Below are 13,030 nucleotides of genomic sequence, written 5' to 3' on the forward strand. Positions count from 1 at the left end.
GGCATAAAGGACCGGAGGCAGGGGAGATGCAGGAGCTCTGGGTTGGTCGTCCTTTGCAGGGGCGACGTGAGCCTGGGGCTGAGTTCCCGTGCCACATTTCACTCGCAGCTGACATCTCTTTTCTCTAAGGGAGATGGACTTGCAGGGAATTGCTTATATCATGGCTTTGAATTTTGTAACAGGGAGCACAAAAATATCATTGTTTTTAAAAGAGGGGGGAGGGTGTAAGCAGGAGGGAAAGGACCTTGAAAATGTGGGCAAAATGAAAAGAGAACCTCTCTCTAAAGTTCTGTTTATGTCCTCCTGCTTACTGTCCTCAAACATCCTATTTGCTCTGCTCAGCCCTGATGTTGCAGTTTTGATCCCCTATGATGTGTTGATTCATAATAAACAGTTACCAAAATATCTTCTTGCTGCAAAAGCAGAACAACAAACACTCTCAGTTTATTTATGTATTTAACACCTCCCCACACATCATTTTGCCTCTGGATATCAAGTGTGAAACTGCTGCTTAGAAGATGAATTGAGTTTAATTAGGACATGTGCTTTTTTCTTGTCTCTGAAGATAATTACAGCACTATTGTCTGAGAAAGGGGTCTGCTTGATGGGAGAATTTACCCCTCCAGAAAGGACCAGGCCAGGGGACTACCAAAATTTCCTTTAAGGGCCATGACTCGGCTCTCCTCCCTTCTCTACAAGACTCTTTCAGAGTCTGGTGGCTCAGGTTGGCAGCAAGATCTGAGAGTCGCCTGCTGTAGCGTGACTCACTCAAGGTTCAGCCCTATTCCCAACAACTTCAAATTCACTGTACGGGGCAGGGAGAGGGTGGGAAAGACAGGAGAGAGGCAGGCTCCTGTCCAGAGAAGCACTCGACAGGGATGTAATTCTGAGCAGATGAGGCTGCGTCTGTGTCCTGATGAAACACCTTAAATCTTGCAGGGGGTTCCAGCAGGGCAGAACCGGGATGGGAGCTGGAGATGGAGATGGAGCTGGAACCTGTCTCTGGACCACGGCCTGCAGGAGGAGATCTTAGACCTTCCCAGAGTTTGAGCCAAGCTCATCTGGAGATCAGGTTGGCTTAGGCTAGACATGAGCTAGGGTGTAGGAAAACAAATTTGGGTGACTGGAAACTTGGGGTCAAGGGCAAGTTTGAAGTTTTGAAGCAGCAATAAGAGTTACCCCAGGCAGTTAGTGGAAGGGCCAGGAGTAAACTCAAGATCTCCAGAGACACAGTCCAGAGCCCTGTCCACACCTGGTGTAGTATTTCCCACATGAAGGTAAACTCTTCTGAGACGAGGCACCTTCATACGAGCCATGGTGTGTTCAAGGCTGTCCCAGTATAGGTCTAACCAGTATAACCCTACTGCTAAGCCCTTGCACCTACTGCATGCCTACCTGATGGCCGTTCTCAGTGACTCTCCTTTCACTGGTGCTTTATAGCAGAGCATCCCCTCTCCCTTGGCCCCACAGCACTGCTGATCTGATGTGAAGTAGCCTCTGTGTAACAAACAGGCCTTTATTTCCCCTGCAGTTTATTTTAGTTATAGACAGGTTTGGAAGTTGGTTGTTTTTTTTTTTCCTTAAATGAAATGCCTCATCTATGTGTTCCTACTGCAGTGTGTTTTCCCTTTCTGCCATGACTTCCCTCCCAGAGGTCCAGTTTTATTTAATATCTCTAATTTAATTATGTGGCAGGGGGAGGAAACCAGCCTGCTAATGAAATTTGCAGAGAGCTAACAAACTGGCCAGCTCTGCAAACATAGCTCAAGACTGAAAAGACAACACAGAAGGGGGAAGTCAGGAAAAAGAGTGGGATATAAGGTGGGCCTTGGCCTGGGAAATTGCAGGCTAATGATCGTGGGGTAGAGGGGGTCAGTGGGGAGTGGTAAGATGGTAAACACGGGCATGGTAAGGTTGGAGCTCTCCCAGAGCTTCACACCTTGCGCAGGGCTAGCTCTGCCTGCAGCGCGGGGGCAAACGAGGTAGCAGCATTCACTGGAGCTGAAACATTAGCGGAGTGGAGAGGAGAGAAACCAACACAGAACATCTGCCTGGCTCTGTCAGCCAGCACGCAGCCTGAAAAACGTGCATCTCGACGGGGTTTCTATGCCCTGACTTCCCCCTCTGGGATTGCTCCAGCAACCCTGTCTCCAGGGAGAGTTGCAGCAGAGTGAAGAAGCCCCTGGGCCACAGTGACTTGGGACATGAGCCAGGTTCTCTCCTTGGTGCCGTGTCCTCACCCCGACTCCCTGTGGGACCACAGAACGGGGATCCGCATCTCTGCGGATCCTCACCTCAACCCTCAGGTACGGCTTGTATGATCCGGCTGGAGGGATCTGCTCCTGGCCCAGCACTGGCTGCATGCTTTTTCCAACATGAAGAAGAGCTGTCAGGACACCTGTGGCAGGGTCCCTGAGGGAGACTGCTAGCCAGGCTTGGCTGGCCCCCTAGCCACTACAGGGCTTTGCTCTCTCCCACATTGCTCCACATCAACAGGACTTATTTGTGATGCTAAGATAATTCCCAGGGATTTCAGAGCTCATTTTGTTTGATCTGGCTTGTTAATTCCCAAGTCAATCGCTGATTAGAGGCCACGTGTTTGGGATCTGGAAACTCTCTTGCAGGTTTCTGAGCAGGACCCTTCACGTAACCGTGGGGATTGCAGGGTCCCGGCGCCCATGGCTGCTGCCACTCGCCACGGTTATGCCGAGGGGGGCAGGCTGAGTAGGAGAGCGCAGGTGAGGAGGCCAGTAGCAGAGGCAATCGGCGGTCCACAGGCCCCGCAGTGCTCACGAGCACCCTGCTGCCCCACACAAGGCTCCCCCGGGGATACATTTACTGCGTAGAGCTAAGGGGACTCTCGCCCCTCATTAGGACCAGTATCACTTGTGATAGCCAGGGCCACTAACCAGCAGAGCCCCACTTTACTCAGCACGTAGCAGATAAAAAAAGAACAAAATCCTTCCTTTCTGAGCTGTCTTAAACTCCTTCAGTTACAAAGAAAGCAAAAGCTGGAAACAAGAATGATTTTTTATTTCACACCTCTCAAAATGTTTTGATATTTTCTAAATGAAAAGTTTCTCTTGAGTTTTGATACTGAAAAAACAACAAACCTTCCAACAATTCAGAAAAACGTGTTTGCAAAGTGTTTCAATGCTACCACACTTGCATTTTTCCCTGAAAAAAGCAGCTTTGTTGCAAAAACTTCACTGAGCTCCAGCCTCATCCAGTTTCAGCATCATGCAGAGGTATCACCGCCCTTTCTCTGCAAACTATTATCATCACATCCGCCACATAACAGCAACTTGCACTCTGTATTCCAGCACTTGGGTACGGAAAACAGCAAGGGACATTATTCCATCTGTATTCTCTTGTTATTCTTGCTCCTTGAACAGATTGAAGCTGTGGCCAAAAGAAGAAATTACAAGGCTCTTCCCATTTTGCAAGGAGCCTAGCAATTGCCCAATAAATCTCCATCTGCAGAAGTATTAGTCACCCGTGCCAAGGAAAGAAGCAAGGCTTTGAATGACTGAGACTCTCCCATTTTGCCTCTGTGAGGGCAGGAACAATACAAGCCGAGCCACAAAAAGCTGTGGCTCAGCGGAGTGATAAAGGAACTAGCCTCGCAGAGACTCTTCCCACCTCCTACCAAGGGCCCTGCTGTTTCCTTTTCAGCTCAGTGATTTTTCCATGAGAAAATGCCCTGGGAAACTGATTCTTCAGTGTGGGGGGACTTTTGTTCACGATGCCCTAAACCAGAGTCATCATCCGCCTTTCCTTCCAGACGGGAAAACAGAATCTTCCGAAGACGTCAGAGGAAGGCCTCTGGGAGCTGCTTCTCTTCCCCCCACCCATCCAGTAAGTTACATGGCCTCCAGAAGGCAAATTAATACGCCACATATACTATGGGCTAAAATTATCTTGAGTGTGTTCTGTGCATCCACTGGCATGGCAGAAAGCTCTGAAAGGAAAGACAGAGGAAAATCCAGCGGCTGAAAAATGAAGCAAGTCCATTTTTAGCTACAGTGTGTACTTAAAAAGAAAAAAAAAGAAATCCAGGGAGGATAGGCAGTCTGGGGATGTGTGTTTTTAAACAAAGATTGGGTACATTTTTAACATGCACTTTAGCTTAAGCAGAGTTATAAATGAGACGATGTAGAAACTAAGTTCTCTGGCTTGTCTCATGCAGCCCAGGGTGGGTTTAGAGCTTTGCATGAACCAAAAGCCCCAATTCCCAGTTCATTACTAAAGTGCACTCATTTCACACCAGCGCAAAAGTTTGTGAGCAAAATCCTTACAGGTGCCTGGAAACAGGACGCAGATCGCTGCAGGCTCAGCAGCGGCGAGCCTGAGTTACACCCAGGACCCGACACTCTTTGCAGCACAGAAAATACATGTGGAGTCTGAGCCTGGGCTGTGTGTGACGCCAGTCTCCCCAGCAGGACTTGGCCTCTAAGACACCAGCCTGGGAATTGTTCTTGACAATCTCTAATTAACAGCAGGGATGCCCATCAGGACGCAGCCCCCTCAGCAGTGCCTGCTCTGCCAAGAAAGGATGCTCCAGGTCCAGCATCTTTCTTTCACCCACTCTGTGCTTCCACAGGACCCACGGTAGCCACTGAGCTCGCTGGGGAGAGCGGAGGGCTGTCAGGAGCTCAGAGCTTGGCTCAGAGCTTGGCTCAGAGCTGTCGTACTAATGCAAGGGCTCCTGCTCCGTCAAGGAATTTCACTCCCTGCCACTCGTGAGTGCAGGTGCCCTGGAGGTCTCTTTGCTGGTGGCCCAACAGAAATCGCAAGCCAGGGATTTCAGCTGGAGAGCCCAATTTTGCCTCATTTCTGAGGAACGATTCGCTTTGCCTGTGGGAAAGCGGTGGCATTCCAAGCAGGAGGAGGAGGCTGAGGTGAAACAGCGTGAGCTACAAGGTCTAAATGTGACTGGAAAACAAAAAACTAAAACGCAGCATTATGCCCTTTCTCTCCAACTTTTTCTCTGCTCTGGTTTAAAAACCTCTGATTGTTTACCACAACGCCAATCAAAAGGGAGCCAGCCAACCTTACATGATGTCAGCTCTGTCTCAGCCTTTGCAAAGGGTGGCACTGCGACCCTCTGCAGTGGGCTGACCCTGGCTGGACGCCATGTGCCCACCAAAGCCGCCCTATCCCTCAATCTCTGCTCTGGGGTCTGGAGCACCTCCTCCCCCTCCTTCTGCACTGACCGCTCTTTGGTGCAATTGCTGTGCTGCTTTTTTTTTCCCCCTTTCTTAATTATGTTCTCCCAGAGGCTCTACCACCATTGCAGATGGGCTTGGCCTTGGCCAGTGGCGGGCCCATCTTGGAGCCGGCTGGCACTGGCTCTGTTGGACACGGGAAGCTTCTAGCAGCTTCTCACAGAAGCCGCCCCTGCATCCCCTCCCACTACCAAAACCTTGCCACGCAAACCCAATACATCCTCCAAGCCTTCATGATGTGAAGCAAGTGAAGTGCAAGGGAAATAACGACTATGCAGGGGGCAGGGATGGGTCCCAAGGGCGTCGTGTCAGGCTTGGTCCAAGCCTTCAGTGCTCGCATTTGTAGTAAGCAAAAATGTGTACCAAGGAGCCTGCAAAAGGCAGTCCGCAGGAGACGGGTTTCACTTGGGAAAGGTTGATACAACATCACATTTTAGGAGTCTTTTAATCCACCCCTTAGTCCAGTACCAGGAGCATGACCTTTTACAACACAGTCTTAGGAAACGGAGCTGCCTGGTAAGGTTAGAGTCCGTTGGCTAAATGAACGAAATACTTGTTTTGTGAGGTACCTCTGCCTCCTGCCTCCAGCAACAACCTCACCTCGGAACTCCGCTGCCTGACGAGGACTGCAGCATTGCAGGGCGTTAATCCTGCAGGGAGGAGAGGAGCAAAATAGCTTCCTAGAGGTGAGGATGACAGCGGTGGATTGGAAACCATGCCAGTCCCCATCCCTTCCAAAACAATGCCTGATGCTCCCGAGTCAGAGGGAAGTGCTCCCCAGTGATGTGGCGTGGGAACTCTGCCCCATGGCCTGACCCCATTGTTTTCACGTGAGAGCCCTGGAGCAGCTCCGCAGCGCATGTACCATCAGTCCTTCAGCACCGCGGGGAGATTCTGGGATGGACAGGCGCCCAGGCTCAGAGTGACCTTGCCTCAGGGAATTAAACCAGAGAAATGAGTGTGAATTCAAGTACTTTCCATCCACAGCAGCCCTGCAGAGCTCTCAGGGAGTGAGAGGTTCAGTCTTATTTAATTACGGGAAAGCAAGAGATAAGAGAAAGACTCGCTCATTGGTAGCGGACACTCACAGAAGCCAGACATCCAGCCTGCTGATGTCTGTTTTGACTCAACCTGTGCTGCTTTTCACAGTTCCTGTACCTAAAATAAAAGGAAACTCGGAAAAAAGTCATTCCTCTTGAAGGGGCGGGGAGGCTGCACTTCTCCCCTGGGTGCCTGCACCTCGCAGGAGGCAGGGGCTGGAGTTACAGCTCTCGCCCTTCTTGTCTCCACCTTCCCCCATGGGTCACTTCAGAGGAGTTTGGCCCAGGTGCCCAGAGGGAAGGAGCTGGCAATGGGGATGAAGATTCCTCTTCAGAGCCACGCTGGGGGATGTGACACCGGGGAGAAACGAACAGGAGCTTTATTGCCTCTGCCACAGGGGTCAGGGTGGGGTATCAGGGCAGCAGCAGTGCCTCCCTCTCCGGCACCGCTGCCAGAGGTCTGTCCTCAGGGTACGGGAAGCAGAGTGAGCGCTTTCCGATCTAGCTCACATGCCTAGGAGGATGCCAACCACCTTCCTCTGCTCCCAGGTCTGCTCCACAATTACAATTCTCTTGTTTCTTTTCGAAACCAACACGTTTTATTACTGCTAGAATTATTTTTATTGTTAAAAAGAAATCACAACACTTTTCCAGTTCACAACATGAGAGCAAAACCAGGGGCATGGAGTTGTGTTTGTTTCTTAAGGTAAACAGAGGTTTCTTAATAAAGAAGATTAAGAATGTGATTATACCTCAGTGGTATTACGAAGGTGATATTAGGAATCATTTAATAGACAAGAGGTTCAGTCAAAATGGGTCATTTAATAGGACTCAAAATATACAGACAACTGAGCAGAGCAAAGGGCTTCTAGTGCCCATCAGCTTCACCTTCCAGAGATGCACACAAAAGTCTGGGCCCAGGATCATCGGATGTTCATTACGGTACTCATTCAGTGTGTTTTGACAAATGAACTAAGAGCACAGTTTTCCGACAGGCCAGCAGAGCTGCAGCGACTCAGTGCTTCGGTAGTGACATTTTTCCCAGGCTCTCCTGCAGGTTAAAATTCCAATTACGCAGCCATGTCCCGTTCAGAGCTGTGTTTGTGAGAAGATGCTGAGGGTGCTGCAGTCTGGGGCACGTCCTGGTTCATCAGGGCAGTTGCCAGCTCCAGCATTCATTGCCCAGATGCTTCTCGTGCCCATTAAGGTTCCTGGCATGGATGGGGGAAGCTACGGCAGCAGCGCAGTGTGGGAACGTCCAGTTCTGCTCCAAAGCCGTACAGTCAGTTCGTGGAAGCTCCGGATGGGCGAGACAGGGTTTCTCCAAGATTCACCGTCTGCTGCTTGACCTTGGCATAACTTGAGAGCTCTCGGTACTTCGGCCGCGGAACCCTGAAGCTGTAACTTCCTCGAGGAAGCTGCCAAGCAAAGTTAAGGTTAGCAGAGACAAGGGCCAACTTTTCACTCATGCGGATAGAAAGTAACCATATGGCCTGGCCTTAAGCCTTTGAACAGAACCAACAAGTGCTCTACAACCTTGAAGCTATGAAAACATCTGTTTTCTGCTCTGGTGTCGCCAGGATGGGAGACAGAGTCACTCCTTCATATGTGGTGATGGTGGCAAAGAGAAGACCTGCCCACAACAACATATGATCCAACAAAAAAACCCACCTGGAAGAGGGATCCCGGTCCCAGTGATGATGTTCCTTCCCCTCACTAGGCTCATGTCAAACACAGAAGCTCCCTCCCCAAGGAAGCAGCAGTGAGGAAGTCTCAGGGACTGAAGCAGCACACAACGGAGAGACACTCATGTCCTCCAATGTAAAAGCAGCATCCCGAGAGCTGGCATTGGGGCTAACCGTTTCCCTCTGCAGTCGAGCGACAGCAGCAGGGTGGATGGATCACACTCTGACTGAGCTACTCCTCCAGCTGCTTGCAAGGGAAAATGGGGGGCACTACCTCAGACTGGGATCGCTACAGTTAGGAAACAGTAGGAAACAAGAAGAAAAAAGTGACTGGCAGCCTTGGAGAATGCTCCCATTTTCCAGCGACAGATCCTCCCACCAGCCAGGATGAATTTAGTGAGGGAGAACAAAGCGCAAAGCTATGGGACTGCACTGACCTGCCCTGGCTACCAAAATCTGGAGCACCAAAATCTGGGGCTCCCAGCATGGCTCACCAGGTCAACATCTTCACTGAACATGGCCATTCATCCTTAAGTGTTCCACCCCGTCCAGGAGGTCTCTTGTCTCTCCCCATGCTGTGAACGGTAAAGCTTCCAACACAAGAGCAGCAGCTCCTCGTGGGCTCAGCTCAGCATCTGGACTGCGCTGGCAGCCCCGCTCGCCTTCCTGTAACAAAGCCAGGAAGGCCAGCGTCCAGGCTTGTTTTTCTGCTCGCTCTCAGTCTTCCTGTGTGGATGATAAGGCAGGAAGAGGCAGGGTGGAAACCTCCTGCTGTGAGGCATCCTTGACACTTCACAGCCAGGGCTTTCTGGAAAGCAGCCCCTTGAGCAGCCAGGGTCACTGCTTGTGCCTCACTCCCCAGCTCCTCAGCCTCGGTACATCCACAGCAAGACCCTCCCTCCGATTTCCAGACTCTTTAGACCACACTCACATCTAAATAATGAGCCACATGGAAACCTCTGGGCATTAAGCATTCGTTCGGATGCATCTCACGAAAGTTTTAACTCAGTAAAATGCTTATGCACACACTCAGCTTCATCTCAGTCTCTCCTCTGTATGATTTTCCAAGGAAACTTGGGGGAGTTTGGAGGCTAGACCCCAAGGAATTTGTCAATTTGAGACTTATGTACAAGTTTGCCCTATAAAGTCAAGTGAATGGCTCAACTGCATGCCAGAGCAATGGTTCCACACAAGAACCAAAGGAAGACACATCCAGAGACACACTGGAATAGGTGAACTGCTTCTCAAGGGAAAAATCATCAGGGGGAGATCAGCTGCCGGGGACTGGGGTTGGCCAGCTGCAGAGGGAAAAAAGGTCGAAGCAGGCAGCGAGCAGGCAGCAGTTAAGAACTATGTCTGGGAGTCGGGAGGGCTGGGCTCCGTGTCTTGCTCTGTTTCAGATCCTGAGATCCTGAAATCTCAATCTGCAAGACTGTTCAGTCCTAGCCCAAATCTGTTTCCACTTAAGCCCCGTTATGTCTTTAGGAGCAGAGTTAGGCTAAGCATTTGATAGTTTGGAAAGTCCCATTCTGGAATGCTTGCGGTGCGTCTTAAAAGCCTTGTATGGACATGGCTGAAGTCACGATCACTGTGGAGGCAACTCTGTTTGTCAGCAAAGAATTTCTGCGGCATGCAGGACTGGGGTTGCATGGTGCCGGGTTAGGTGGCAAGAGAGGTTGTTACCTTGATGAGTCTGCAAAATGAATTTCACCCATTCTGTCACCAGGCAGCCTTCAAAGGCCAATTTTATCCCTGAAACATGCCACAGCGTTTCAGTTTGCAGGCTTCCACCTGTCACGAGCACAGATTCAGTTCTTATCTGGGTGGATGGGTATGCGCAGCAAGCTGAGAAGTAGGTATACGTACAGAGTGGTATTTGCTGGAGCTGCACCAAGGTCAGCTGCGTCATGCCTGCACTCCGGCAGCCTCAGCCCTGTTTCACAAAGCACAGCGCAGCTTAATCCAGCAAAGCACGCCAGAGCAAGGAAGGCTAAACCTTGGAAACACAGTTGTTTAAATAGGTCTAAAAGCGGGTTAAGGTTTGAGACTAATTCAATCCTTTCAAGAGGAAAAAGAAAAACCTCTAAAAGAATAATGCTTTAAAGCTCCTTGCATTGTTTTTGTTGATTATATATGCTTTCGTACAGCACTCCTGCCTGCCAAATGGGAGCACAACCTACAGAGGTGAGCACTAGACTGGGACCGAAGCTTGGAGCTAGTCCCAGTTTCACCAGCAAGTGGCCGCTCATTTCCTGGCCTTCGCTGCTGCTCCCCACCTCTGTCTTTTGTGTGGCTGGCTTCGTCTGGAGCACGCACCGTCCAGGCCGCCTGCTCCTGGCTGCCGATACAGCTCCTGAGCCGCCGCTGTAATACAGCGCCTGCAAGGAAGCCTTCACGCGACATCCCTGTACATCTGTACGAGAAGTCTCTCGAGCCAAAGGAGCTGTAACGATTGCCCACAAAATGAAGCGCTGGCCCGCTGGCATTACTTCATCGCAGTGACTGACTTACAGCCACCGGTCTGTGCAGTTTGGGAGGCAGCTGAATACTTTGCAAAACCACAGCAACGCTCCCACATAAGATCTAATGAGGAGATGTTACCAGGAAGATGGTTACTCTGGCAATGTGATACAGCACTACCAGTTTCTAGGTTGACTCATTCCTTCAATATGCTGATCAAGTTATCTGAACATTAATGCTTTAAAAAAAAAAAAGATAAAGAAATAAAAATCAGGATATACCATGAATCCTACAAAAATGTGATTCCCCTAAAAGAGGTCTAAAATAGGTCTACCTGCCCAGGTTGTGAATCATGAGGGTTTAAAAAAAAAAAACAATTAAAAAATAAAATCTCATGCAAATGCCTGCACCAATTTCCAGATGTCAACACTGCACTATTTAGAACTATGCGTTCTGGGAGGGCAGCAGCCTGATTTATAAGAGGTGTACAGGAACACTGCCTGCGCAGTGGTCATTCAGCTCTGTGATTACAGCTAGAGAGCTGTCCCTCCTCCAGTTTTATTTTTAGGCATTAGTGTCAGGCAGATTGAGTTCTTAACAGAGAATGACTTGCTTTTCTTTTTAAAGGGGACTCCTGTTTACTTGCTACCTGGAGAGAAAGTTTGTGTGTGTGGAGCGGGAGATGCAGTGAGACACTGTCACTTTACACTTCAGCACAACCACCTCTGAGCATCGCCCGCACAGGTCGTCTCCCCATCCGGTGTGCAGCTGATGTAAGAGCCAAACTCCCACCTGCAGCGGAGGAGCGAGCTGGAGCACAGTAAAAACGCACCGTGCTGCGGCCGTTGTTATTTCCCAGCACTCTCAGGATCCTGTGAGAAACAGAGCGAGCATCTAGCGCAGTGGTCTGGCTGGGAAAGCCTCCGAGTGTGAATATCAAACCACAAGGAGAATTTGAACCGATCTCTACTCCAAACCCTCCCTCCCTCTGTAGCAAGCAGGAACGGCAGCTCATCCAAACACTCCTCCCGTGGGCACAGGTAGCCGGTGGCCAGGCTCCGCTGGCTAAGCACACCACAGCCGCGCCTGGCTCAACCAGGCTGTTACTGTAACTGGGTAAGTGGGTCAGGCTAGATATCCCCTTGGATTAGTCACAGCAGGTTTGTGCTTTAACCTGTGCTCCGGATGAGCCAGCCCCACGCGCCAGATGTTCCTCCTGGTCCTGGTCTTCCATTTGTAGCTGATTATTGATAATTTTTTAAGCCTTTCTCCTCCAAACCCCACAGAATTTTCTTTAGATTGATTTGCCTGTGCAGGAAAAGAAGGGAGCTGGTTGCCCATGGGACTGGTGGTAAAACCATTTACCAACAGCAAGGAATCGGCTCCCTCACGCTGAATTTTCTTTAGGAAGCAGGGGAAGGCAGAGACACTTCTTTGCAGCTTTCAGCCCAGAGAAGGGGAGCAGTTAGGAGGCACTGCTAGGCACATTAGGCTCTCTGACTTCTTCAGTTCAAAGTCCAGTAATTATGTTCTTGGCTTTTCTCTCCCTGCCCTAAGGCCACAGCAAACCCACTGACTTTAAGAGCTCTTTGCATTCTGCATTTTGCTGTGAGCTGGTGACCCTCCGCGAACTCCACGAACTTTAACTTAAAGAGTGGAGAGCAATTGAAAACCCCCCGATTTAACTCTAGCACAGTTTTGCCCAAATTTATCTGGTTCCTGCAGGTAATTACAGAGGTTGCTATAGTCAGTGTTAAGGAATGGCACCAAGTCAAGAAAGACCTCTCACTTTCACCATAAATATAATTTAAATACATATTCTATATGTGTTTTTTTTAAGGAACCTATGATTAATAATCCCCAGCCTTTCAGCCCTTCCGTTACAGCTCATTATATTGCAGGGAAAAAAACAGACAGGAGCTCGACACCCCGGTCTTCATTTATCAAGTGGTTCGACCCGTGGCCAGGTGCAACGGCGTGGCTGCAGACCAAGTCCTCAGCATGAGCCCGCTGTAGAAGAGCTGCATTAAGTGGGCAGATGTGGCATTTCAGTTCTCATACGCCGGGCACAGCTCTGCAGTCAGCTGCTGCCTAGGCTCGTCATGCAGGAAAACACATCCAGGAAGGCTTTTTTACCTTTTTGACAATCAAGTCATACTAGAAGTATTTTTAGTAGGGCTGACAAACTTTCGAAAGTAACAGAGGCAGCCGATCTGGTTTGATTAGAAAAACACTGAAAATTCCTTGACAACTGATTCTTTTCCACCCTGCTGGCGTTTCTCAAAGGATCTCAAAGCCTTACCAAATGCCTGTCTGTATGCCCTCCTAGACTTAACGGCGCGAGGGTCGCCTGCTAACGGGCATGGAGGAAAAAAAAAAAGAATTAAGTAAACTGAGATGGGAGAGATTTAATGCCTCATCTGCAGCAAAAGTGAGCGTGCGCAATCAAAGAGATTTTCTGATCTTTGGATTTCTGCATTTCTCTGGCTTTCGTCACTTGCCTTTTCAGCACTCCCGGCTGCTTTAATGCATTTTTTTCTCACAACTCTTAGTTGCATCCAGGAACAGAAGACCCAAGCCACATTCCCGACCCTATCGCTGCCTGACCTCCGCACGG

General features: G+C 49.8%; 1 protein-coding gene across 1 annotated transcript in view; it reads right to left on the bottom strand.

Annotated features, from left to right (window-relative positions):
* Positions 1–7,598: 7,598 nt before the first annotated feature.
* Positions 7,599–13,030, bottom strand: part of VPS45 (vacuolar protein sorting 45 homolog (S. cerevisiae)) — a 28,564-nt gene continuing 23,132 nt past the window's right edge. Inside the window, exon 14 of the mRNA XM_010284431.1 lies at positions 7,599–7,686. Within this exon, the coding sequence (XP_010282733.1) occupies positions 7,599–7,686 (88 nt within the window). The remainder of the gene's footprint in view (positions 7,687–13,030) is intronic.

This window comes from Phaethon lepturus, unplaced genomic scaffold, assembly GCF_000687285.1.
Source record: "Phaethon lepturus isolate BGI_N335 unplaced genomic scaffold, ASM68728v1 scaffold5083, whole genome shotgun sequence".
Lineage (NCBI taxonomy): Eukaryota > Metazoa > Chordata > Aves > Phaethontiformes > Phaethontidae > Phaethon > Phaethon lepturus.